This window comes from Triplophysa rosa, linkage group LG14 (genome assembly GCF_024868665.1).
Source record: "Triplophysa rosa linkage group LG14, Trosa_1v2, whole genome shotgun sequence".
In the NCBI taxonomy this organism is placed as follows: Eukaryota; Metazoa; Chordata; class Actinopteri; order Cypriniformes; family Nemacheilidae; genus Triplophysa; species Triplophysa rosa.
The window spans coordinates 11,318,592-11,344,096 of NC_079903.1; the positions used below are offsets into that span (position 1 = coordinate 11,318,592).

At 38.8% G+C, this 25,505-nt stretch overlaps 1 protein-coding gene across 1 annotated transcript in view; it reads right to left on the reverse strand.

Annotated features, from left to right (window-relative positions):
• Positions 1 to 4,770: 4,770 nt before the first annotated feature.
• zbtb16b (zinc finger and BTB domain containing 16b) overlaps positions 4,771 to 25,505 on the reverse strand; it is a 47,727-nt gene continuing 26,992 nt past the window's right edge. Inside the window, exons 5-7 of the mRNA XM_057350369.1 lie at positions 13,505 to 13,675; positions 9,147 to 9,314; positions 4,771 to 8,395 (exon numbers count right to left, since the gene is read on the reverse strand). Coding sequence (XP_057206352.1) covers positions 8,166 to 8,395; positions 9,147 to 9,314; positions 13,505 to 13,675 — 569 coding nt within the window. The 3' untranslated portion in view covers positions 4,771 to 8,165. The remainder of the gene's footprint in view (positions 8,396 to 9,146; positions 9,315 to 13,504; positions 13,676 to 25,505) is intronic.

A 25,505-nucleotide genomic window follows, 5' to 3' on the forward strand; every position in this document is an offset into this window, starting at 1 on the left:
TTTAGAAATAATCATACAAAAGTAATAAAAATCAGTTATTAAGCACATCCATAAATGTTCAGTATTCAAATCTGTCTTATTACCCTACCCTGATTGGTAAGATTTGTAAGAATGCTAGGCTGTTGGGTCAGATTTTGTGGACTATGTCAGTTTGACATTAACACACAAAATAAGTATTTAAATAACCTGCAATGTTATGTTTCAAAGGAAGATGACAATAGAGAGGCAAAAATTACAGATTGCTGCTTTAACAAAACAATTTAGCCGCATCTTTATAGCCATATAATGAGTGTAGTCCGTTTGTTAAGTCTGACATCACTCACCACCGCTTCCGGGTCCAACCGCTCTATTAGATACCATATAATAAATAACAAAAAATGCTAATATATACAGTATATCCTAACCTTTATCTCCATAACAAAATTACAGACAGCCATCAAAGTGCCGCGTTTGGCTCTTGTCCAAGATATTTATTGTCACAGAAAATCTTGTTTTCTTTCTTGCCATTGTTCCTTGTGTAACTCCACGCTTAGGTACTGCATATATTCAACAATTTTCACATAAAAAGATCTATTCACATTGTTTCAAGTTTATCCCCCTCAAGTATCCAGCGGGTCCAACTGTTCTATTAGATGCCATATAACAAAAAAGAACAAAATCTAATATATTCTCATGGCGTGATGTAAAACTACCAAAAACCTCCAATCCTAACCTTTATCTCCATAATGAAATTACAGACAGCCAGGTATTGATTTATTTTTTACGAATTATTAAAATATTATTCAGTTCAATTCAATTTTATTTATTTAGCGCTTCATACAATGTTGCATTGTTTTAAAGCAGCTTTATAAGGAAGAAAGAAAAACAGAAAGGGGTAGAATACATTACAGTGCACAGTACTATTGGAAGAATAAGACCATTATAATAGCAATGTTCATAAAATGTATGCTAATCTAATATCAGCAGTCTCTCGGTGAGCAAGCCAACATGGCACAGTGGCGAGGAGCAGAGACTCCTGGAACCAAAACTCCAATTACAAATAAATGGCGAAAAAACTTTGTAAGAAACCAGACTCAGCTGGGAGGGCCAGTTCTCCTCTGATATGTTATGGCTGCACTCAGTAACTTTTGATTCACTCAGCAAATGTTTTTGTCTAATCTTCATTTTTTTCAAAAGTCTAATTTTGAGGAGTCTGATTTTGTTGATTAACTTGAATTGTTTGGACACAAAATAAATAAAGTCAATAGGTACCGCCGTTGTTCGGTTAACAACATTCTTCAAAACATCTTCTTTTGTGTTCTGCAGAAAAAAGAAAGTCATGCATGTTTGCAATGACAAGTGAGTAAATGATGACCGATTTTTCATTTTTGGACAATCCCTTTAATCCACTACTCATTGTAAACAGGTGTCTAAAGAGTGCTGTTGTTACAGGATGTATTTTTATGAAACTTTTAATGAAATACCATATCTTATATATTTTAACTACACACAGCCCAATGCTTAGAGCGCAATGCATAGATGTTTAAATTTTTGTCCTAAAAAGCTCAGAAACACTGTTATTTTCAGAAACAGTAACAATAGACAGTGAGGACAGGTCTTTGTGTCCTTTTCAAATGCATTCATAATAATGATGAGATGCTTGTAGTGTGTGTAGCTTGATTCACACTTGTGTGCACACACTTAAAACTATGCCGTCGATTTTACAGACATTTCTGTTAATGCTAAAACAGTGCAGCACAAAATGTAAAACATTAATAAATTAATTAATTAATTAGTTAAATGGCTATAAAAAATGAATGCAGATCATTTCTCCATATTAACACAGCATATTGTGTCCCATTGTTTAATACTATCATATTTGAACAAGACATGATATTTGGCCTTTTAGCAAAGATCAAGTAAACTCTTCTGTAACAAAACAGTACTGTCACCCCCTACTGTTTTCTGGAGTTCATCATCAATGTTTCCAGACTGTTTTCATGGTATACATTAACACACATAGGTCTCATTAGAGCAAGCCATTAAAACATCATGGCATCATGGCCCAGTTTCACAGACATGGTTTATCTTAAACCAGGACTATGCCTTAGTTGGATTAGGATATTTGAGTCACTTTTATAAAAATGCTTTAGAAAGAAACATTACCTATGTGCATCTTTGGACAAAACAATGGCACTGACATATTTTACGATATGTTAGGGCAAGTTATTTTCAGTTGAGACAGCTCAAACATTCATTTAAGTCTGGTACTAGCCTTAAGCCTTGTCTGTGAAACCGGGCCCATTTGTTTATTCTTCATCCTTTTAACTGACTGACATCTAGATAATGCTCCAGTCTGACTGATTATGTTTTCAAAACAAGCACACTTCTTACCAATTAAAAAGCTAAATAGAGAGTCTGCTTTAATAATTAATGACAACATTACTTACATCATCCAAAATAACAAGCCACCAAGGCCATTCCACATGTAAACAACTTCATCCCATGTGATTTTCATAAACGTGGGTAAGATTTGATTGACATGCTACTGTAAAGAGAATGGAAAATGCTGTGTGCATATTATCAATTCTTACAGTACTTCAATCTTTTAATCTGACTCTGATAATTTTCTATTAAACATCAGTTGATTCCTGGAGGTTTGCGATGTACCATGCGGGTTTACCTTTTCTGCCATTTATGTGTTATACACTGCTTGGCCAACAAATAAATATTTTGTTGCACCGCTATTGGTTTTCATTGCTGTGTGCATTTGTCATGTTATTGTTCCACAACCTTATGCAACATCACAACATTTATTTCAGTCCACTGTTGTGTTTATTTTTATATTTATTGAGGATGGAAGAATCGACACATTTTATAAAATTTTCTCCAACATTTCCCAGTGACTTTCAGTGAGGTTAAGAACAGACAGTGGACACTATGCATGATTGGTGCATCACTTCGTGTGCTCTTCTGACCCTGCACACATCCATCACTTTAGAAAAGGGCAAATCTGAGATCATCAGACCATGTGTGACCTTTTTCCATTGCTCCATAGTCCAATCTTGTTCTCTTAAGACATTTTCAGATTAGTCTCACTAACAAGTGGTTTTCTTGTGGCCATGCACACAGCTTTAAGTCCCAAATCCTTTAAGTTTTTGTCTATTTGTCATATGGAAATGCACTCACTATTAATATTTAACATGACTGCGAGTTCTTCAGTTAATAGTTTATGAGTTGACCTCAGGGCAATTCCATGCAAATGTCAACTAACACCGTGTCTACACTGGACGAGACAGGCGCTTCGCGACCTGACAACCTGCTTGTTCTTAATGGGTTTGTCGCGTTGCGCCGCATCCAGTGTGGACAAAACTTAAAATTATAATGGGTTCTAATGCGTTTCTAATGTCTTTTGCCGTGTCGCGACCGGTGTAGACACGGTGTTAGGATGAAAAAGTCTTTACCAAAAGTTTTTACCATATTGATAGATATTCAGATGTCAATATTTGGTTTAAATACCCATGTTAACTATCTCTTGAAATTTTTCAAGCTTTTTTGTTTTTAAATCATTGGTTTCTGCACTGTAAAAAATGATTTGTTGTTTTTTGTTGTTTCAACTTAAAAAAATAAGTTACCTGGTTGCCTTAAAATTTTAAGTTAGTGCAACTTATTATATAACATATTAACATATTATATAACACAACGAGTTTGCAACAAATTCATTAAGTGAACTAATATTTTTAAGTTGAACTAACTTAAAATTTTAAGGCAACCAGGTAACTTATTTTTTTAAGTTGAAACAACAAAAAACAACAAATCATTTTTTACAGTGTGTAGTCAGGTAAGTGAGTCACATCCATAATGGTTCATATTCCTAAAATTAAAAAACAGAAAATTAAAACATAGTAACTTATGTTCTATATAGAGCCATCTCTTCTCATGTGTTGGGTATTATTGCTTCTGGTTTCCTCATTTTAATTCACATGCAGGAATCCTGCAAAGTATGTTGTCTCTCAAACACGTATATCCTTTTTTGTCATATATCCATAGCGCATTCAGTTTCCCCCTCTTTTAAAATAGAAAACTCATGCATATAGGCTGATATTTTTCTGGTTTCTGGACTCTATCATCAGGGGTTTAGTAAAATATAAACAGATGATTCAATAAATGGTAATAAATACATTCTCTGATATTTTTTATTTCAAGTTTTGACAGAAAATGTCACGTCAATTACGCTGGAATTGCCCCTCGCTAAATATATTAGTGATCTCACCACACAGTATATTTTATTAACATGTTAGATTTCCTTAGTTGTTTAATGTGCTTGATGTAGGAAATCTTTTTCAGCAAATTTTCACAATCATTTACATTACTAGCTGATACCAGCTTTCAACTTTTAATACCTGAAAATGATTTTGAGATGCAATGCAATACATCACATTCTGCAATGCATCCAAATGTATTGATTTACATTGACTTTATTCATCTTCCCAGTTATGATGTTTTTTAAATGAAGTTATCGTGATTAGATTATGCTGTGCATTTTTATGGATTGCTGTATTCGAGCAAGTAAAGACAACGATGTGACTTCTTTCACTAATCCAGATTTAACCAACCCAGTTTAGATGAGCAAAATGAGTTAATGTTTCAGTAACTTCAGTTGCCACTAGAGGGCTCAGTCACCAAATATTTGAAGAAATCCGTTTCTTTCTACTTTATATTCCAGATATCAAGGTAAACCTGTACATTTCTTACACAGAAAATGATAGATTGTGAAAAAATACCAGCTGCTTCTTTACGTTTCTTCTGCAAGTTTATTTTAGAACACTGACGTATACAGAGATGTGTCTGAACCCACAGAGAAGAGAAAGAAATCTACACCTCTATTTGCAGCATCAAAATCACCACACAGTGCTTCGAACATCATCTCTATGCGGAAATAAAGAACAGAAAACCCTACAAGGCTATAATACAAAATCTATACACAAAACAAAGTAACAATAATCGGGCACCTTTGAAAAGTTACACAAAGAACTGGTGCTGAGGTAGACAATACAAAAAAGTAAAATACAATGAATGCAAAACCATTTCGACACCCAGAACACGGCCTTGTTACAGGAACAAGGCAGACAGAGCGAAAATGGCCGTTTGGTCCCGCGTGGATCCTCAGTCCATGTGTTAGTTTGTGTAACAATGGCACAGATATGAGAGCGGCATGGCTACTTCCTGTCTAAAAGCTAAATAAACCCGTGATATATATGGCGGGGATGCCACAATTTTACTTAATGCAAGTCTTAATGCAACGCAATAGTGTACCTGTAGATTTACTGCTTGTGACAAACAAAAAAACCATGATGCTGTTTATCATGTCTGCAGCATTTTAAAATGAATTAAGGGTTTTAACATTTCTGTAATAAGCAGAAAGTATGCATGGTTACGCTTTACGTGATATTTACGCTGTTATGTACAGTAAGTAAAGTTGAAGGCATCCCCGACTGCAATGCTCATATCAAGGTGACTTGCATAAAGACACAAATACAAACAGAAGATGCAGCAATTCATTTACACGGCGTCTGTAAGAGCACCTATTAGTTTCGCTGCTGACAGGTGCGTTTATTTAACACTGAATAAGTCGACCACATTGACTCACATTGCACACACACGAGAACCAGCATACAGATCTCACAGGTGACTCTAATCTTACAGTGAGTAGAGCACACGATACAAAGACACAGACACATCTTTTGCGGTTGTACGAGTTTGTTGTGCTCCACGTTGCTGAACTGTCGCAGGCCTACAGCTGTTGGCATTAGTTCACCCAATAAACACTCAAAAACATGGAATTATCATCATTTTCATCATCAATTATGACACCCAGCAGCAATGACTACAATATGTTCTTACAAACATCTACTACTTGTATATGTTTAACATCGTAAAATAAGCACAAGAGAAACGATTTTCCACTCAAATCAAAGAACAAGCACGATGCAAAAGATACTGTAAAAATATCTGCTCACTCGAACAAACAACGTAACAGGGGTGACACACAGCCCCGTACAAAAATACAACATATTCCCTTATCAAAGTGCCGCGTTTGGCTCTTGTCCGAGAGATCTATTTTCACAGAAAATCACTTTTTTTGTTTGTTTTCTTTCTCGCCATTCTTCCCCGTGTAACTGCACGCGTCGGTACTGCATTGATTCAACAATTTTCACATAAAAAGATCTATTCGCATTGTTTCAAGTTTATCCTCCTCAAGTATCTAATAACTAAGCATTTTCTTAATACTATTCTAAACTCGTCCATAATTTCACTGCGTCTGGTGTGTTAGGAGTGTAAATATAATGACGGACAAACCGAGATTTCTGCGAAAATGAGAGTGGGTAGAAATGAAAATGCTAGTTACAAGCAAAACAAAAGTGTGCTTTTGTTTTAGTGCAAAACCGAGAACAGTGTAGAGGTAGCCCTGAAACAAACAGCCGAGAAGGCAGACGTGCACACTAGTTAGTGCAAGAGTTTCAGACTAGTACTAAGATTCAATAACACCACCAGATATTCATATTCTCATGAAATCCTTTCGGAACAATTCCCGCTCTCAAAGAAACAGTTCACCCAAAAATGAAAATTCTGTCATTATTTACTCACACTCGAGTTGTTCCAAATCTGTATGAATTTCTTTGTTCTGGTAAACACAGAGAAAGATATTTGGAAGAATGCTTGTAACCAAACAGGTCTTGGCCACCATTGACTACCATAGTAGGAAAAGTTGCTTTATAAATGTCTTTGTTCTGTTGAACACAAAAGAAGATATTTTGAAGCATGTCGGAAAGCAAACAGTTCTGGGGCACTTTTGACTACCACTGTCATTTTTCCTACTATGGGAGTCAATGGTGGCCAAGATATTTTCTTCCAAATATCTTTCTTTGTGTTCATCAGAAAAAAAGACATTTATACAGATTTGGAACAACTCGAGGGTGAGTAAATGAAGAGAATTTTCATTCTTGGGTGAACTGTCTCTTTAAACACAGCTCAGCAGCAAACAAAGGAAAATGAGACAAGTACAAAAATAATCTAGCATGTGAGGTGCCAAATACAGGCAATTCAAGTAAAATGTTTAAACACAGAGATGACAAAGATAAACGAAAATTGCAAGCTGACTGCAGAAACATATACTGCATCTAAATTTCAAATCGAAAAAAATAATCTCTCTTCAATTCATAAACTGCTTTCTGAGAATAAGAAATGAATATCACATTAACAGTTCATTAGATGCAAATCATATTTCTTATATTCTTTGACTACGAATATCTGTAATATTGCAACTGTGATTTTGTAATATGAGCTTTTAAATGAAATCCAATGACAACTGGATTTTCTGGTGTGACTGAAATCTCAATCCCAAGGACTCGCCACTCAAACTTTGTCTTTGAGTGGCGAAACAAAAAGGGCTTCCAAAAATCTGAAAGTGCACAGTGTTATTTAAGGTTGAATACATGTCCCTGAACATTCACTACAGTTGCTTGGCATCACAATTTGGATGTACCTCTGAGGAAAGCTGTTTAGTTAAGCACGCGCTTTAAAGAAAATGACTAATGGGTCCAATGTTTGTTCGCTCCGATGCCTGTATTTACATAGAACGTCATGAAAATTGTGCAGCAGAATGCCGAATAATGAATTTAAGAGCGCGTTTGACAAAAAAGGCCATCATTTCAGTCACTAATGTGCTCATCTCTTCAATTTGAGCTTTGGTCCACTTACATATTTGACTCAATATGATTCTTTAAAATCATACTTCTTTAAAGGCCGACAGGGTTTGTTAATAGAGCAGAAGTGCGCTATTGTGGGAATCATAAAGGGAATAAAACACAGTAGTACTTTGAATTCAACAGGCTGGAATGCAGCAAAAAAGATTCGAAGGGATCTCATTTTAGTGGAACTCTTCCCTCTGAAATTCACATCTCTTTATCACGTTCACGTTCACAGTTCCATTCATAAACATTTGTGAGTGCAGTTACATCCTTAAAAATGTGCATTTAAATGCAAACACGGACGAAATATCTGAAAATCCACATCATATTTTCATCACTCCAACCACGCCCCCTCTTTGGCCTGGCCCAAACCTTCAAATGAATTGTCCCTGGGCACCTCATGCCACATCCCGCTCCTTTTTCCTACATCACACCTCACACGTAGCACAGGTACAGATAGGTCTTCTCTATCCTCCAGTCAGGCGGGACGTCCTCGGGCTTGTGACCCTTTATGTGCTTCTGCATGGATGAGAGGCTGGGGCAGTACTCCTGGCAGATGGTGCACTGGTATGGAGACGCGCCGTTGTGGGTGCGCAGGTGCTTGATCATAGCCGAATAGTCTCGGGAGCGCTGGTGGCACAGCTTGCACTCAAACGGCTTCTCACCTGTGAGGAAAAAAGACGAAATGTCTCAAACAACTAAAAATGGGACGGATACAACTGTGGTGATAAAAGTCACTGCAACGCATTTTATTCTTACTGTTTTATTATATTTAATATGAAAAGTAGGGTGGACTTTCTCATTAGATCACGGTTGTAATACTGACAGTGGAGTTAAGACGCCACCTGCTGTTCAACTTAGAAACAACAGATGTGCAAAGCTGTGGGCAGGCAGACTGCCACTGAGCAGAGCAAACTAAGTATTGATCTCTCATTGACAGCGAGTGTAAATGTCAGTGATTCTCCGGCTGCTGGTGTGAAGGAGCAGTGGCCTTTCAGTTGTGAGTTTCTGCTCTTGTTATCTTCACCTGTCTGCTCTGGTGGCCGCAGCCCTGCTTGACACAAAGACAGCAATTATTTGACAGGGCTTCTGATAGGTTTGGCTTTAACAGCTGCCTTATTGAGGGCCAGAAAGCAGCGGTCAGGCAGTGATTCCAGTTCAGCTGAAAGATTTACTATGCCACCGAGACAAGACCTAACCAGGAACTGAATGCAGCATGTGCCTGAAAATGTCACATTTCCAAGTGTAAAACATGACATTTGTAAAAAGTCGTTTATACAAAGCATCATTTTTGCTAAACTTGGAAGTTCATGTAATCCTGATGTGACTTGCTTTACCTCAAAAATGTTACTGTCCACCTTGAATGAACCGACTGGCTCACAAGGCTGTAACGTCTCGAAGGATGATGCGACTGACCTGTGTGGACGCGGTAGTGCGTCTCCAGCTGGTGCTTGAGGCTGAACCTCTTGCCGCAGCCGTTACATTCATAAGGCTTCTCTCCGGTGTGGATGCGCTTGTGGCCCTTCAGCGTGCTGTCGTCACGGAAACAGCATCCGCAGAACTCACACTCGAACGGGTGGTCACCTGTCATACGGAGGTCATGCTTAATACACAATATTAAAATCTTTAGTTGGTCATATATTTTCCTACTGTTTGTTTCTTTTTACAAATATGTCAAATAATCCAGCAGTGATTGGACCACTGAGGTGACTGGAAAAAGAAAATAGTAACTCGCATATTGTTTTGTCATGATATGTTTTTTAGATGTTTCAAACTGGTTCAAGTTGTTACATGACCACTGGTTATGGTTAAGTAGACCACTCTGGCCAAACACTTTCAAAACGCTGCTTAGTTTCTCAGAGGAAAATGTTATTGCTCAGATGCGGCTCTTTCATAGCTCAGGAGATTTGATGGATTTCTCAGTTATGTTTAATTTACAAGTATCAACTTGATCTCAGATGTTCCTTCTAAAATTGCTTAAAAGAAGCAAGAACAGAAACAAATGAGACATTGTTAGATTACATTAATAGTATGGAGCTCTAAAACTAATGTAGATTGTAGAGATGCACCGATATATCGGCCAGTAATCGGTATCGGTCGATAAAAGTAAAAAAAGCACGATAAAAAAAATCAGCAAACTAAAGTTTCAATTTGCTCTCCGTTAAGAGAAATAATCGAGATATTAAAAAGATCTCATCTGTGATTTTTCTCTCTTGTGGAACGGTTTGACCTGGATTTTCCCGCAAAGGCGGCGATCCATATTAAGACCGCCAACAACAAGACAAACCTTTCCATAGATATCACCAGTACTGTTTGTTTTCTTTCACATGTATCGATGCGGCACGTAAATAAAGACAGTCAGAGAGTTACGCACAGATTAAAGAGAGTTATTAATATTGAGTAAACATCACATGGTGCTGAAAGGGAATGATCTGGCGCGTTTCTGTTTGTTGGCTTTTCTAATATCAATGATCAGGGAGAGCACTGTGATCCGTGGTGATTTCAGACGGCGGCCAGCTGCTAATTGCTTTCCTGCTCTGCCTAACAGCCTCTCATATCATTTCCCCCGATGGCAGCGCCATATAACGCTAGCGATATTTAATGCATTTCAACGCGGGCGCCGGGGCTTTAAAGTCATCGATGGTGACCTATGCTCTTCATTATCTCCCCGTCCAAGTGCCGGCCGTGCCTGGGAATAAATTGCGCCTCTTGTTATGTTCTGTCATGCTCCGACTTAAACCCTCCTCTTAAGAGACAATGCGGAAATTCCCCGAGCACGTTCTGTGAGCCAATCGCAGGCTGCCGTTCACATTCAAATACACTTCTGGCTCTGGCTGAGATGAATGGCTTTCTATCTGAGCCCAGAGAAAAAAGAAGGGAGGGAGGGACGCGATCCCTCGTGTGCAGATATGAGATGATAGATAGAGTAGCAGTCTTTATGCATCTGTATCAACTTATCCGATGCACCTTCTGAAAAGCCCTCCAGCCTGTCTGTCATTAAAGTTAATTGCCCAGAGGCGGGAAGCAGGCAGGCCAGACGCGCGACACCGCAGGCATGCTAATGCGCCCGAGCCGTCTGCTCCGTGCGCATTCCGAACACGTCACTCGCATCAGGTACGCGCCGCACGGGTGGAGAAAAAATCCACAGGTATCAGCCTTCTGTAAAACTCAGTTTTTGAAAGTGTATTGTTCAACGATGATGGAGTTTAAAACGGCTGGAAAGATAGAGATTTCTTTTGTTACGATCACTTTAAAATCAAATATATTCACCCGTCAAACACAAAAGAAGAAAAAACACAACAAAATTCAATCTACCAAAACATCTTTCATTTTATGTATAAGGCACGAGAGGCTGAGCTATGAATGTAGTCACGGCTATAGGCTGTTGTCAGGTGCATATTAATGTCATCACGTTTTGCATTGCATCGATTCCGACCCTCCATAATAAATAAAAAGGGTTGAATTTTACATACACACGATTAAATATTAAAAAAGCTTAACCCTGTCTGACAAAATCGCTTCAAAGCCAAGGCCAAAAACCTGAAGAGAACTGTTTGTGCCATAAGCAATGCTGTCTCTGTACTATCAAACACAGCTGTGAACATAGACAGCCGCCACTGTCTGCAAATGGCCTGGCAGTGAAATGGAGAGGGAACAAGAATGGCATATTAATGAGAAGCGGCTACATGTGCAGAATAAAGAGAGGAGCAAATGGAGACTCACGCAGCCCATTGTTGAATTGCACCTCGCATTGTTTATCCGCCGCAGGTCGTGTGAAATATATATAAGCAAGGATGTTATAGTTAGATGTTGGCGGGTTGACAAGCGTGTTGTTGATGAAGGGAAATTACATTTAAAGACATCGTTTATTCATTCGATTCATTTAATTTATTGGGGTTTTTGAATGAATCCGGATATTTCATTTCATACCAGAATTGGTAAATCTATAACTATATCTACAGTAAAGTAATCTGCTTTAATCTTAATCTTCTGAAAACTCCTCTGTTCCTCTGTTGTTCAAACATTGCTAGTGCAATTCAAGTAAAGGAAGGACAGATTTTCCATGAGATTTTGTTGACATTTACTCAGACGGTTTGAAACCTCAGGATGTCCTTCTAGAAGTTGCGTTGGAGAAACTCGTGAAACTTACTATGTGGTGAGATGGGGCGCATACTTAATGCCTTCAATCTCGAAAAAAATAAAACAGCCTTCCTTCATTTCTGGCCCCTCTTATCAAAAATTTACATGTTGAGTCTAGACTTCAACTGTCTCTGACAATCTTTTTAGTATTTCAGGTCAGAGTGAACGAGCTAGCAGGCGAGAGAGAAAGAGAGAGAGAGAAAGTGAGAGAGCGCGGATGAAGTCCGTGTTTTGCTCTCTGATTGGTTTTCAACATTTTCTAAATCGTACATTTATTTTTCTTGTGGAAGCCAAAAAATTGATAAATGTATTAAACACAACACATACACGTCTGACCTACACATTGACCTCAATACTGGCTACTATGTAGTCCTGTTGCAAACATATGGATGTAAAATCATGCTTAATACTTCCAATAGTCTCTTCCATCTAAATTTCCTCTTTTTATCAGATGATTTGCAGTTAATTGAATGTGAATTCACTAAAGAAATTCTTCTAATGTCTAAATGAAATTGTGAAAAGGTCTACTATTAGAAAGTTAACCTTAAAGTAACCACCCTTATGAAATACAAATCACAAGTAATGTCTCCTAAATATCTCAGCAGCTTCTTCTAGGCAGCAATACGATTACATTGGAGAAAAGTCCTTCTTGTAGATTTTTCTGTTGACAAGAAACACTGTGTCTACTCATGAGTTTCATGGCAATGTTTCAAACTGTGTTCAGATTTGTCACAATACATTTTTTTAAAGTCAAATACAGCCAGTACACAACAGTCTTTTTTCTGTTATTCTGACCTGTTTCTCCAGTTTACATTTTCTACAAATAAATGCAAATAGTAACAATATTTTTATTTAAAATTTGGGAGAAATATTGTTAGTAGTTCACCGAATGAAAACATTTTACCTAAACACACACATGTAAAGTCAACATGTAATTTTGAAAGTTTTTTTTTTTTCAGTGGCTGTACAGTATATTAACATGACCTTATGAAAATATCCGTGTTAATTTACATTTTCAAATTCTTTAGATTTTTACTAATAAAAATAAATTTGACCAAAACTTTTGAGATAATTAACTTTTGTCTATGTTTTATGTCTAATAAAAAATATTCTTGTTGTTCATTTTCTCCCTTGCTTACTCCAGCTTTAATCCTCCTATAGCATGGCCTTGTGAACTAACGGTACTGTTTAGCGTGTTGACAAAATGTTATATGCTCTCCTACTTGTAAGTCGCTTTGAATAAAAGCATCTGCCAAATGAATAGATGTAAATGTAAATAATTGATACTGAAATAAATTCAACTTGCTTCTCCTGAGCAATGAAAAGTAACTTCTGAGCAATACAACTTTCAACAAGTGAAGAGAAGATGAACTGCTTGCGGACTGTCTCAAAAGTTTTCAAAGCAATACCAGGCTGCTAACAAATAAGTGCTACTGGAGAACATTCAGTCTTTAAATTTAACAAATTGTGACAAAAAAGTCGTTGAATATTCTAAAGAAATGTGAGCGATCTCTTTAAGATCTGTTAAGTAGTACGTCCTTTGTTCTCTGAGTCTCTAATGTCTAAGATGTAAAGTTTATAATGTACTTTTAGATGATATGAGAGGTGTGATCAAGGTTCCAGGTACAGCTCACCGGTGTGGGAGCGGAGATGGCGTTTGAGGGCCGTGTGGCTCGGGAAGGTCCGGTCACACTCGCTGCAAATGTAGCTCCGCATGCCAGCGTGAATCTCCATGTGCTGCTGCAAAGCCTTCTGGGTCTGGAACCGCTTCCCGCACAGGAGACAGAACACGGCCATGTCTGAGCCTGATGAAGGCAAAAAAGAAATTTAGTTTCATGCAAAGCATGCGTTTGGCATTCATTCACCAATTGAATGAATATGTCGACATTGCAAACAGATTCAGACGTGCTGGTTTAGTTTCTGACTCTTTTTCTCTGGTCTCAACAACAAAAAGCAGCGCTTTTCAGTATCTATAGTCAATCAATAATGTATCTTTCAAGTAAAGCAGCCTCTAATTTAAAATCTTTGTGAAAGCCCAGCGGTGAGCTCGTGAACAGCAGGCTGAGATTGACTTCTCACTCGATCAATCAGCATTTACAACTGAACTCAGAGCTCAAAGAAAAAAACATCAAGTGCCTGAGACACATATATACCAACCTCTCGATTTCATCATTGACAGTCTGTGTGTAATGAGAATGTACTCAAGAGAGGTTTTTGATCATTTCTCCCGCTTTATTCTCTTCCAGTTTAAGGGCCGACATTGATCGCAGCCCGTCATTATGAAAGGCCATTCAGGGGCCAAGAGATTCACAGAATCACAACACTTAACGGATAGGTAGGATAACAAAGAAAAGTTCAAATGCAAAATGAAAGAGAAATATTTTACATGTCTAGGTGTTTCCCTGCTTCTATCATGCTCCTCTGAACTTTCTTAAATAATGCAGAGAAAACTGGATCATCACATTTTGCACAAACGACATTTTGAATGTCGTCATTTAAGCAAAAGGATTTTAAAACTTTTGTACACAACTTCTCATTCATATTTATGCTGATAATGCAATTTGCAATGCAACTGTTATTATTAAATTAGAAAAGTTGACCTGGCTATGTAAAATAAAAGAAGCAGAAATAAAAAAAGAAGCAACACAGTATGATAAGTGAGGAGGTCTCAGCTTCAGCACTGTTTAATGTCTTTAGAAATAATGCACGTGTCGAAGTCTAACTATTTATACCATCACTCTGTACTCTGAGAGAAACCCCCACTTTTATCTTTTCTTACTCTCGCTCTCGCTCCCAGCAGAGCTTTAATGGTTCTGAAGTGGCTGACAGAGTAGCTTAAGTCAGGTGAACAGGGCTGTAAATGGAGAAAGCTCCTCTCTCTCCTCAGCAGCTCCTCTCTGCTCGGTGTCCCACGGGCTCTGGAGATGCCCATTACCCACAATGCACCTCTCAGACACAGAACAGGGGACAGAGACGTGTCACCTGTTGTTCTGGAATGAGAGAATATCCCAGTTTGAAAAAATAGCATAAGAGAGATTTGTCTTCATTGTTAGATTTTTTCTACATGTTTGCCGTCACACCATAGGACAAATTTGCATATTAGCCTGTCAACTACCCATATATAGGTTTTCTGCGGTGAATCATGAAGGAATGAAGGGAAAGGATGGGTTTGGATGAATTGGCTCTTGTGTAGGTCGTGTGAGTGGGGTCAGAGGTCAGGAGCGCAGGACGCAGATGTAAAGACTGAAAAGAACCACCTGTCCCAGAATGCAATATCACTTTGAAAATGGGATTGAAAAAGGTTTCTAGATGTTTCGAGGTTAGCTTTCTAACATTTTTAAATTACTGTCACGTCCTTATATGCAGCAAGTTGGATATAAATCTTATTCTTATATTGCAGATAACACATTCATTATTTAAACGTAACCTTTCCTGTGGAAATAAGGGGTGACAGTTCGCATAAACTCACCGCCGAGTTGCTACAGGTTGCCAGGTCATTCCTAGGTGGTTTCGACCATTTTTGGATTGTTGTTAGCTGGCTTTCTACAAGCCCTTGTCTCTATTGTGTCGAGGAATGTCTAGCCCCACTTACCATTTACAATTAATGAAGATATAATCTCTCGAAGATAACACATTAATCATAAAGTGCGCTTTAAAAATTCAAGCTCAAGCTCTGATTTCACCCGGCCTTCGAGCATCACACCTGAACTTCAAAGCCAAAACGCCGGATTAAACCAGCGAGAAACATCGCAGCCTCCTAAACGAAAATAAACAAGAAGCCAGACCGCCTGTTCTGGCCTAAGATCATTTACAATGGAGAAAGCGACTGCGTGCATCTCGCAGAATCCTACAAATCCCCTTTAATCAGATATGAGTGGAACAGAGGCGAGGAGCGCGCGTGTGAGGGGAGCATTAGTAAACACAGGGCTGCGCCGTGTCTTCATTGGCATTCGAGTGGGGTTAGAGTACTGCATTTAAAATGCTGCCTGATGAGGACTACAAAATCAAACCATTTGTTACCGCTATGAAGGAGCCTGCAGGCAACAGGCAATTAAATTGGAATTAGTGCTGAGAATCAGATACAGATGATTCGCCCGGCGAGGGGGGGCTGTCAAAGCCAGGGTTTCATTTCGTTTGGAGGGGGACAAATACTTCAAGAGTAAACACATTTATCCCGCTGGCTTGCTAGCTCGCTGGCCTTAGTGAATAATTCTGCCATGATCCTGAACTGGTTTTAGATTTACTAACATGGACTGTAAATACAACAAACAGAATGAATCTTATGGACGTAAGGGTTGGATTGACTGTATCGGTTTGAAGTAGAGTTTCAGTTTTGTATCACTTGTGACGTTAAAAGGAAGTGCTAAAATGGCGATGCTCGATAAAATAGCTAGCTCAATAAACAATTTCGATTTATTTTTAGCTAAAATATTACACATTGCAGCTTTTATAATTCAATCATCACATGGTTGACAACAACAAAATGACACATTTAAAAAATTTTTTTTTCAATATTTACTCTCCCTCATGCACTTCCAAACCCGTATGACTTTCTTTCTTCAAAGATATTTTGAAGAAAATTGGTGACCGAACAACATTGGCCCCCATTGACTTACATTGTATTTTCTCCAACCATTTGAGACATTTCTCAAAATATCTCCTTTTGAGTTCTACAAAAGAAAGTCGTACCACTTTTTAATCCGATAAGGGTGAATGAATGATGACATTTTTTTATTTTGGGTGATACTATCCCTTTAAGTTACATCAGCTCCAAGTTAACCAAAAACTATGACGCCACTGGATATTCTACTTCTCTTGCAGTTTTGCATCATACATTCACACGACCTCCTGCTCGTCTTGACCGCTGGCCTCCTCTCGCTTCCTCTGGGATTTCATTTACAGACCACAAACCGCTGAGCGCTCGCACTTGTTAATAATCGTCAGGACAGAAAAAAGCCCCGTGTGACTCCACAAACAGTAGAGCTAAAGCCCCAGCGCTGGAATGCATTGTAGCTATCTGTATAATTTATTCCATGGGCCATCTGGACAGTGAGAAGACAATCGGGCTCAGGGTATGAATGACCCTCTCTATTGTTTACATGTCCACTGGTCCACCTCTTACTCGGCTAATCTGTGTGACTGCTGAGGTGGCTTTTCCCCGGCACAAAAGACTCTCAGCGGTCTCTCATTAAGACATGACCGGGGGACCGTGCCCTGCCTTATTCTGCTGTCTGAGGTGTACGGTTAATCATTAAAGACTCAGAATCGCACGTAATTACCGGACAATTAATAAATAGCTGTGGATGAAGATCCAAATGGGGAAGAGATTTACAAAGTTAAAGATTTACAAACACAATTTCACGCAATATGTAACTTTTTCGCAAGGTTACTAATTCGTATGAATTTGTGGGAATTTTGCCGACCTCTTAAAAGAGTTACCTTTCTAGTGAGATTATCTTGGATTCACAAAGGTTTTATGTATACTGTATTATGTAAGGGATTACGGCTGAAACGATTCCTCGTGTAGCTCGAGTTATTCGAATACAAAAAAATCATTGAGGCAATTTTTGTTGCCTCGAAGCTTTGTTTAATCCATTTAACTACAGTACACACGGAGCACTGCGTTTCCCCATGGACCGTTATTACTAACGCACAGCCCGCTAAACTCTATTCATGTTACAGGGCTCTCAAGTCTCACGCATTCACCATGAGACACACGCATTTTAGTCTGTTTACACGCTCACACGTATTTCTCATGCTGATAAATAACTGATAGCTTATTGAAATGGTGAACTGCTATTTTATTGTTTTAGTCTATTTTGCGAATGAAACTTGTTTTCCGGCTGCATTGAGTCCATACTAGATGCAGACTAGTGGATGCCGAATCCTGTTATTTACACATGCCATCTGTCTGTTCTGTGTGTCTGAGTGAATGAACTGCACAGTTTAACGTGCTACACGCGTGATGCTCATACATTTGTCTGCGCTTTATGAGGACATGAACACATGAACTTCACCTGCAGAGTTGCTCTGAGAGTTTATTTCATGAACATTTTACAGAGTGAAGCTAACACACTAAAAAATAAGCGTCTGACCTGCCAAAATAAAAGTCAGGTTAACTCTGTATTTTTATGTGGACAAATATATTACTATTTAATAGTAAAAAAGAAACTAAAACTAATTTATATAAACTAAATGCATCATGCATAAGCTGAAGTTAGTTGTTTACCTTTGAAATTATTCTTTCTATTTTTATTAATGTTTCTTATTTATACATTTGTATTAGGCCTATATTGCATTTTGAATTTAATATGGCAATGGAATGTACTAAATGGGTTTAGTTTTCACAGATATGAATGTATGCAATTTCAGCTATAAATATGTAAATTTTTCTAAAAAGGAAACAAATTAGTTGTTCATTTTAAGAGACCTGTCTTATTTTCTCTTGTATATTTAGTATTGCTCTTTAATAAAGAAAAAGTACTTATTATCCGAATACCCGGATAATATTAATCGATGGAAAATCAGTAGAATACTTGATTACTAAAATAATCGATAGCTGCAGCCCTATAAGGGATAATGTACAGGCAGCCGGTTGTTATCGCAGAAATAAGCCCCGACAGTGTGATCATGTCAGGGTTTGACAAAGGAGAGAACCCAAGCGCAGGCAGCGGGGATGAAGGGGTTAACAAAAGGATTTATTATTACAAAAAAGACACGCAAAACAAAAACCCACAGTGGGGAACAAAACACGATAATAAGTGGAAGAACAAAACAGGCACATAAACTGACTAAACTAAAATACAAGGACTAAACACCACACTGGACAAAACTACAATAAACTGACAATAACTAAACTCACGCAACAACCAGGAACAGGAACACACAGCACTAGGCACGGAGGTAAGTACACGGACAAGAACCATAATATACAATACACGAGCACAGGACAAAGAAACATGAGGACATTTATAGGAGAAACAAACGAGGGATAATTACACAGGGCAGGTGGGAAACATTAGACACGGCAGGGAAGCAATACATGAAACGAGAGGGGCGGGGCCAATGACAAGACACGAGAAAGCACATGAGATGTCAAAACATAAACCACTCATGGCTTTCTCACATAAAACCTAAGGGCTCTGTCCATAGCCGCGGGAAGTGGGGGTGCTGCGGGGGCTGCAGCACCCCCTGGCGTCGAGCGAAAAGGAAAACTGAAACAGTGTGAAAGATAAATAAATAAAGGCAGAGACTATTTGCACCAGGTCCGCCCACCAATATGTGATTGGAATAGAGAATATGTAAGAACGACTTAATTTTGAACAATGACTGCAGTAGCGTAAGTTGTAAAGTCTGTATAGTGTGACACAGGAGGCCGGGGTTCTAATCAAACATTTGTTTTCAATAAAAAAATTATTCATAAAGTTTAGGGTAAAGTAACGTTATTTGCCACTATTTATAAGTATCAATAGCATCTAACTACTATTTCTACTTAATCCAAAGAAAATACAGCTATTTTTGGTTGACACCGGCTGCACTAGACTGGACACCGGCTGCACCGGACTGGACACTGGACTGGACGCCGGCTGCACCGGACGATGGCTGGACCACCGGCTGGACAGGACTGGACACCGGCTGCACCGGACTGGACGCCGGCTGCACCGGACTGGACGCCGGCTGGATCACTGGCTGGACAGGACTGGACACCGGCTGCACCGGACTGGACACGGGACTGGACACGGGTCTGGACACCGGCTGCACCGGACTGGATTCCGGCTGCACCGGACTGGACACTGGCTGGATCACCGGGTGGGACGCCAGCTGGATCACCGGCTGGGACACCGGCTGGATAACCGGCTGGGATTCTGGTTGCACTGGACTGGGCGCCGGCCGCACCAGACTGGACGTCGGCCGCACCGCACTGGACGCCGGCTGCACCGGACCAGACTTCCCCCTCCTCGGCTTCTTTTTCCTGGACCGGCCCACAGGACATGTGGCCGGTTGCTGGGAAGCGGCACGACTAGCTCCGTGCTAGAGGAGTCGGACGGGGAGTCCCACGACTCCTTCCGTCCACACCTGACACGGAGGCTAGCCGGTGGTGGAGAGGCTGCATCGGACGAGGTGGAGGGTGCGGAGAGGCCCACGACCCTGAGCTGCAGGGTTTGGCCCTCCGGGATCGTCGCCAGCCCCGTAGAAGACCCCGCCACGGACAGTCCCCTGGACTCCTCGCGATCCATCGCGATCTGGAGCTGATCTACGAAGCCCTGGGGCCTCAACCTGCGCATCTCCGCTGGCTCAAAGGGTTCGTCGAGGCAGCTGTTGAAGATAACCTTCAACTCTGCCTCGTCGAACCCTGGTGGCGCGCAGTGGAGAGGAAGTCCATGGCGAAGGTCTTCACGGGGGTGCCTTTCTGGCGAAAGCCAAACAAGGTGTGAGCCTGGCGGCTCCTAAATGCCTCGTCCGTCTCCTCCATGCTGCCCGCTGGGTTTGGTGTTGGCTCGTGTATTCTGTCAGGATTTGACAAAGGAGAGAACCCAAGCGCAGGCAGCGGGGATGAAGGGGTTAACAAAAGGATTTATTATTACAAAAAAGACACGCAAAACAAAAACCCACAGTGGGGAACAAAACACGATAATAAGTGGAAGAACAAAACAGGCACATAAACTGACTAAACTAAAATACAAGGACTAAACACCACACTGGACAAAACTACAATAAACTGACAATAACTAAACTCACGCAACAACCAGGAACAGGAACACACAGCACTAGGCACGGAGGTAAGTACACGGACAAGAACCATAATATACAATACACGAGCACAGGACAAAGAAACATGAGGACATTTATAGGAGAAACAAACGAGGGATAATTACACAGGGCAGGTGGGAAACATTAGACACGGCAGGGAAGCAATACATGAAACGAGAGGGGCGGGGCCAATGACAAGACACGAGAAAGCACATGAGATGTCAAAACATAAACAACTCATGGCTTTCTCACATAAAACCTAAGGGCTCTGTCCTGATCCTGCCACACGACTAGAAATTCAGAAACAAGAGGGCAGGACCGTGACAGATCAGACTTGTATCACACTGAAGGGGCTTATTTTGCGATAACAGCCGGCTGCTTGTACATTATCCCGCTTATTACACAGCTACTTGCCACATGAGAAAAAAACTGGACATAAAATGTGAATTTGAAATATTCATTACCGAATATTTTTCCGAATGCAGACCTTCCGCGAGGAAAAGCCGTTTAATTTTAAAGTAAGAAACAACGTCACGAACAGGCAAATTGGTTTAATCATTTGTAAATACAATTTCATATATGTTATTAAAAGACATATTTATAATTCATTTTTGTGTAATATTAAACTGCCCCTCTCAAAATGATTTGCAGCATCCGGGTTACAGGGTGTTATTGGTTTTGAGTGGTTGTTATTTGAAAATAACAACCCTTGGAATGTCGCGACTGGCCAATCAGAATCAAGCATTCAAATGAGCCGTGTAATAAGTGGTTATATAGACGTTTCAGTGACATCAACATAAACAAAGGTTATGTGGCCCAAACTTAACCTCCGGTAGACCTCCGCAAAGAATCAATAACTGCGAAGTAGTTTTAATTTAATTCAATTTAATTTAATACACTTAATATACAATAAAATATGATTATAAAGTAATATAAACAAACATAAATTAAATACAAAATAAATTGTCATATTACAACCAAACTCAGACCGGAAGTTTACTTCAGGCCAGGCGCATGTATCCGATAAATCTGTCTATATATGTGTAACTATAAAAAAAACGTTTCTATACACATACGCATATAGTGTACATACACATTATACAGTATATGATATTATTATATTATTATATATTATATTGGGATTCTGAACCACATTCTGTACTTCACAATGCCTTTATGCTATGCCATGTATTGCAATTTATATTTCTGGTTAGACGCTAACAGTATTTTAGTGACTCTGTACTTGTACTCTATGAACGAAATAAATCTAACCTAACATTATTGTCAATGGAGCTAAACTAAATTAATTCTAGAGAAATAGGAGCATGAATGTTATGAGTCACTTTAAACAGAGAAATAATCAATCAGAAAGGTGAAGGACTCCTCTGAAATCCATTACAGAGGTGAAAGGTCTCTGGGTACAAAAAGAGGGTTTAAAAAGTGTAGAGATCAGTAGGGTGTCAGCATTCATTCAGAACAAGCCTCTCCTTTCACAACACTTAATTAGAGCCAGGTGCTGGCGGGATGTTTGGACCTGAAGATGCAAGGTGGGAGATCAATGATGATGTTCGATCAATGAGATCTTATGAAGGTGGTAAAAATCAACACATCTCTAAAAGCTGTGTTTCATTTCAATGGAACTGTGAATGTATATATTAAGTGTACAAAAGCTTCTCTGTTTCCAATGAGAGGTGACATTTGCTCAGTGTCATATACATACACCAGCAGGGGGTGCTCTCTGTAACAGCAACTAGCAATGCAGACCGTCTCCTCACATGACCCAGTCACATAACACGCTTCATGTACATAAACTTGCTGCTGTGAGTCACGCTTCTGTCTGAACAATCTTAATGAGCAACATTTATATATTTTTGCATCTGACCTCATTACCGTTCCCAGCCAATCAGCATCGAGAGCGCTCGAAACCGCTTTCTGGATGAGGATAAGGAGTTTAATAACATTACAGGATGATTCAAATGCGTGCCCTAATACTATGGCACCTAATTAAAATAGAACATCCAACATAAATCTACAGGAATGGATAATGAAGTCTATTAAACCGAGCAAAATAGGCCATAGGTATTTGTCTTTGATAAGTCAATTTCTCTCAAAGCCTTTTTATTGACAGGGCAGACTGTTTCTCACCCTCATTTGATCGTCCTGCCAGTCAAAGCTTTTATAAAGTTGTCTGGGACTAATTCAGAGGGGTTGAAAATGAATTCCTAATTGACATTCTGCCTCCCCCATTTTTCCCAGGCTGAAGACGGACGTTATGAAGGAAACACTTTGGCCCGGCCCCTCACTGTACAATAGCCACTGGATTTGCTTTTCACGCTGGTCAGCTGACCCATTGACATCCGACGACTACAAAGTTGTGAATTAGAAGAAAGGCCAGAGACTTAATCCAATTCCCACAGTGCTGGTGGGAAGGGTGCGAGAACGGCAAACTTTTCGAGGAATCTGAATCAGGTTTGCGTAACATTCAAGGAAGAGGAAGACATTTAAAACTCAGCAACTCAAACAATTCAGAACTCGAAACAACATGTGTGACATGCCATGACATTAATGAAACAAACTCTTTGATAAATTCTTGGCCATGTCACAGGTAGAAGAAAACAACCAATGAGTGAATCTCACAAAACCTGTCTGTGTCATTTTTCGCCCCGAAATCAAAAGAAGAAAAGAAGAAATTATGTTTTGCTAAAAGAAAACAAAACCTTTTAGGACTGTTCAAATGTTTGGATTAGACCTCAATAATGTAAAGCAAATAATCAAATTTAAACAAAAAAAATTATAAAAAAAAACAGTAAAAAAACATCTTGTAGTACATTTGAGGTCATTTATTGCAATACAGTAAAAATTACAGTCATTTTATTTAAAGAGATACTCCACCCAAAAATAAAAACGGTCATGAATTACTCAACCTCAAGTTGTTCCAAACCTGTATTAATGTCTTTATTCTGTTAAACACAAAGAAAGATATTCAAGAAAATGTTAGCAACTGAGATTTCTGAGCCACCATTGACTACCATAGTAGAAAAAAATTAAATGGTAGTCAAAGGTGCACCAGAACAAAAATTATACACTATATAATATTCTTCTAAATACCTTGCTCTGTGTTCAACCAAACAAAGAAATCTATACAGATTTTGGAACAATCATGACAGAATTGTTATTTTTGATAGAACTGTCCCTTCAAACACCATCACAATGCAAAGAAACTAGTTTGATCTTAACACCAGACTGCATTTGATTTATGTAAAATATGTTGTTTTTTGTTTGTTTTTGAGACGTAATGTGAAATGATGCGTATATGATTCATTTTACCAGTCAGTCAAGTGATGAGAAACCATCTTCTCTGCACAGTTTGTTAATAAAGAACACGTCGAGGAGGAGATGTAAACATTGAAGTTATGCAAACAGGCTCAACAAATACATCTAATCTCTTTATCTCTGGCCAAACTGGGGAAATTCACCTGTTGCGGGTGAAGAGGAGGGTGTTTCTGATAAACACAACATTGTGTAATTCTGTTATTTCATTATAGGCCTTCGGGGAGGAACGGGCAAGACTGATAAGCAAGATATTATCTGAGAAAAAATATGAATCTTGCTCTCGATGTAGATACCCAAGATGGATCAGTGACAAAAATTCATTTGAATAACTCTTAAAGAAATAACACCAAGTCTGAAGAGGATTTACTTCACCAAAACCAAATATCCATGTCTCTGAACAACCAGAGGAGACCACAAGACACAAGTCTCTTCTTTTGTTTTTAGTTTTTTTTTCAAACAATGAGAGTCTATTTATTTGCATTGCAGATTACACAAAAAGATTTCCTCCAAGGTTTCCACAAACATCTGTAGAATCTAATTTACTTACTAACTGCTTCAGTCTTTTGTGAATAAACCCACAGAAATCTACACAGAAGACCCGCTGCTGACTCTCGCAGCATGTAAAAGCTCAGGGACACAATAATCAAAGTCTTTCAGAGATGCACGTGAATATGTGCTCTTCAAAAAAACGATCTTCTCTGAAAAAACTGTGGACACCCTGTGATGCAAGTTGCCTAATAACAGGCCGAGAGGACTTCATCTCTTTGCATTGAAGTTATAGCACAATAGGAATTAGTCACTGTGTGATGAAGAGGCATGCTGGGAAATCAGCTGCACCACCGAGACAATGAATCTTTAGCTGAGCCGGTGGGGTGGAGGTGTGGGGGAATACAAGCTTATTTATCCCTATACAGCCTGTTTGGATAAAGTATAGCTGGACCATGACAGAACAGAAGATCTGACTGAATGTGATGATATACTGCATCAATAAATACAAAATTATCAATACTGGCACAATATCAAAAGGACTTTTTAAACGCCACATACATCATGGTTTAAACTTATTTCAGCCTACTAAAACTGAAAATATAAAATACTGCACTAAAAGGGGCTGCAAGGTTACAACGTGGTTAACATAAAGTAATGGTAGCCATAACCTTGTTCCGGTGTCTCGTGGATGCAAACAGGTGTTTTATTTAGTTTGTTTTTTAAAGATGCTGCTTTTAAACAGCGTGTTTTCAATCAAGGTTATTATATTTTATTAAAACTAAAACTATTAAAACATTTCTGTTATTTGAAATAAAAATATTGTCCTAAATATTAATTGATAAACTTAAACTAAACCAAAATTAGAAATGAAAACTTTTTATTAAAAAATATCAGTCAATTCATTCATTATTATTATTATTATTAATTAAAATATATGAGTAATAAAAATATCTCAAATAAACAACGACAAATATATGAAAAATATGTTATTATTTAAAAACTACTAATTATAATAAAACCAAACTCAACTGAAATAGAAATAATTTCAATGTATATATATAT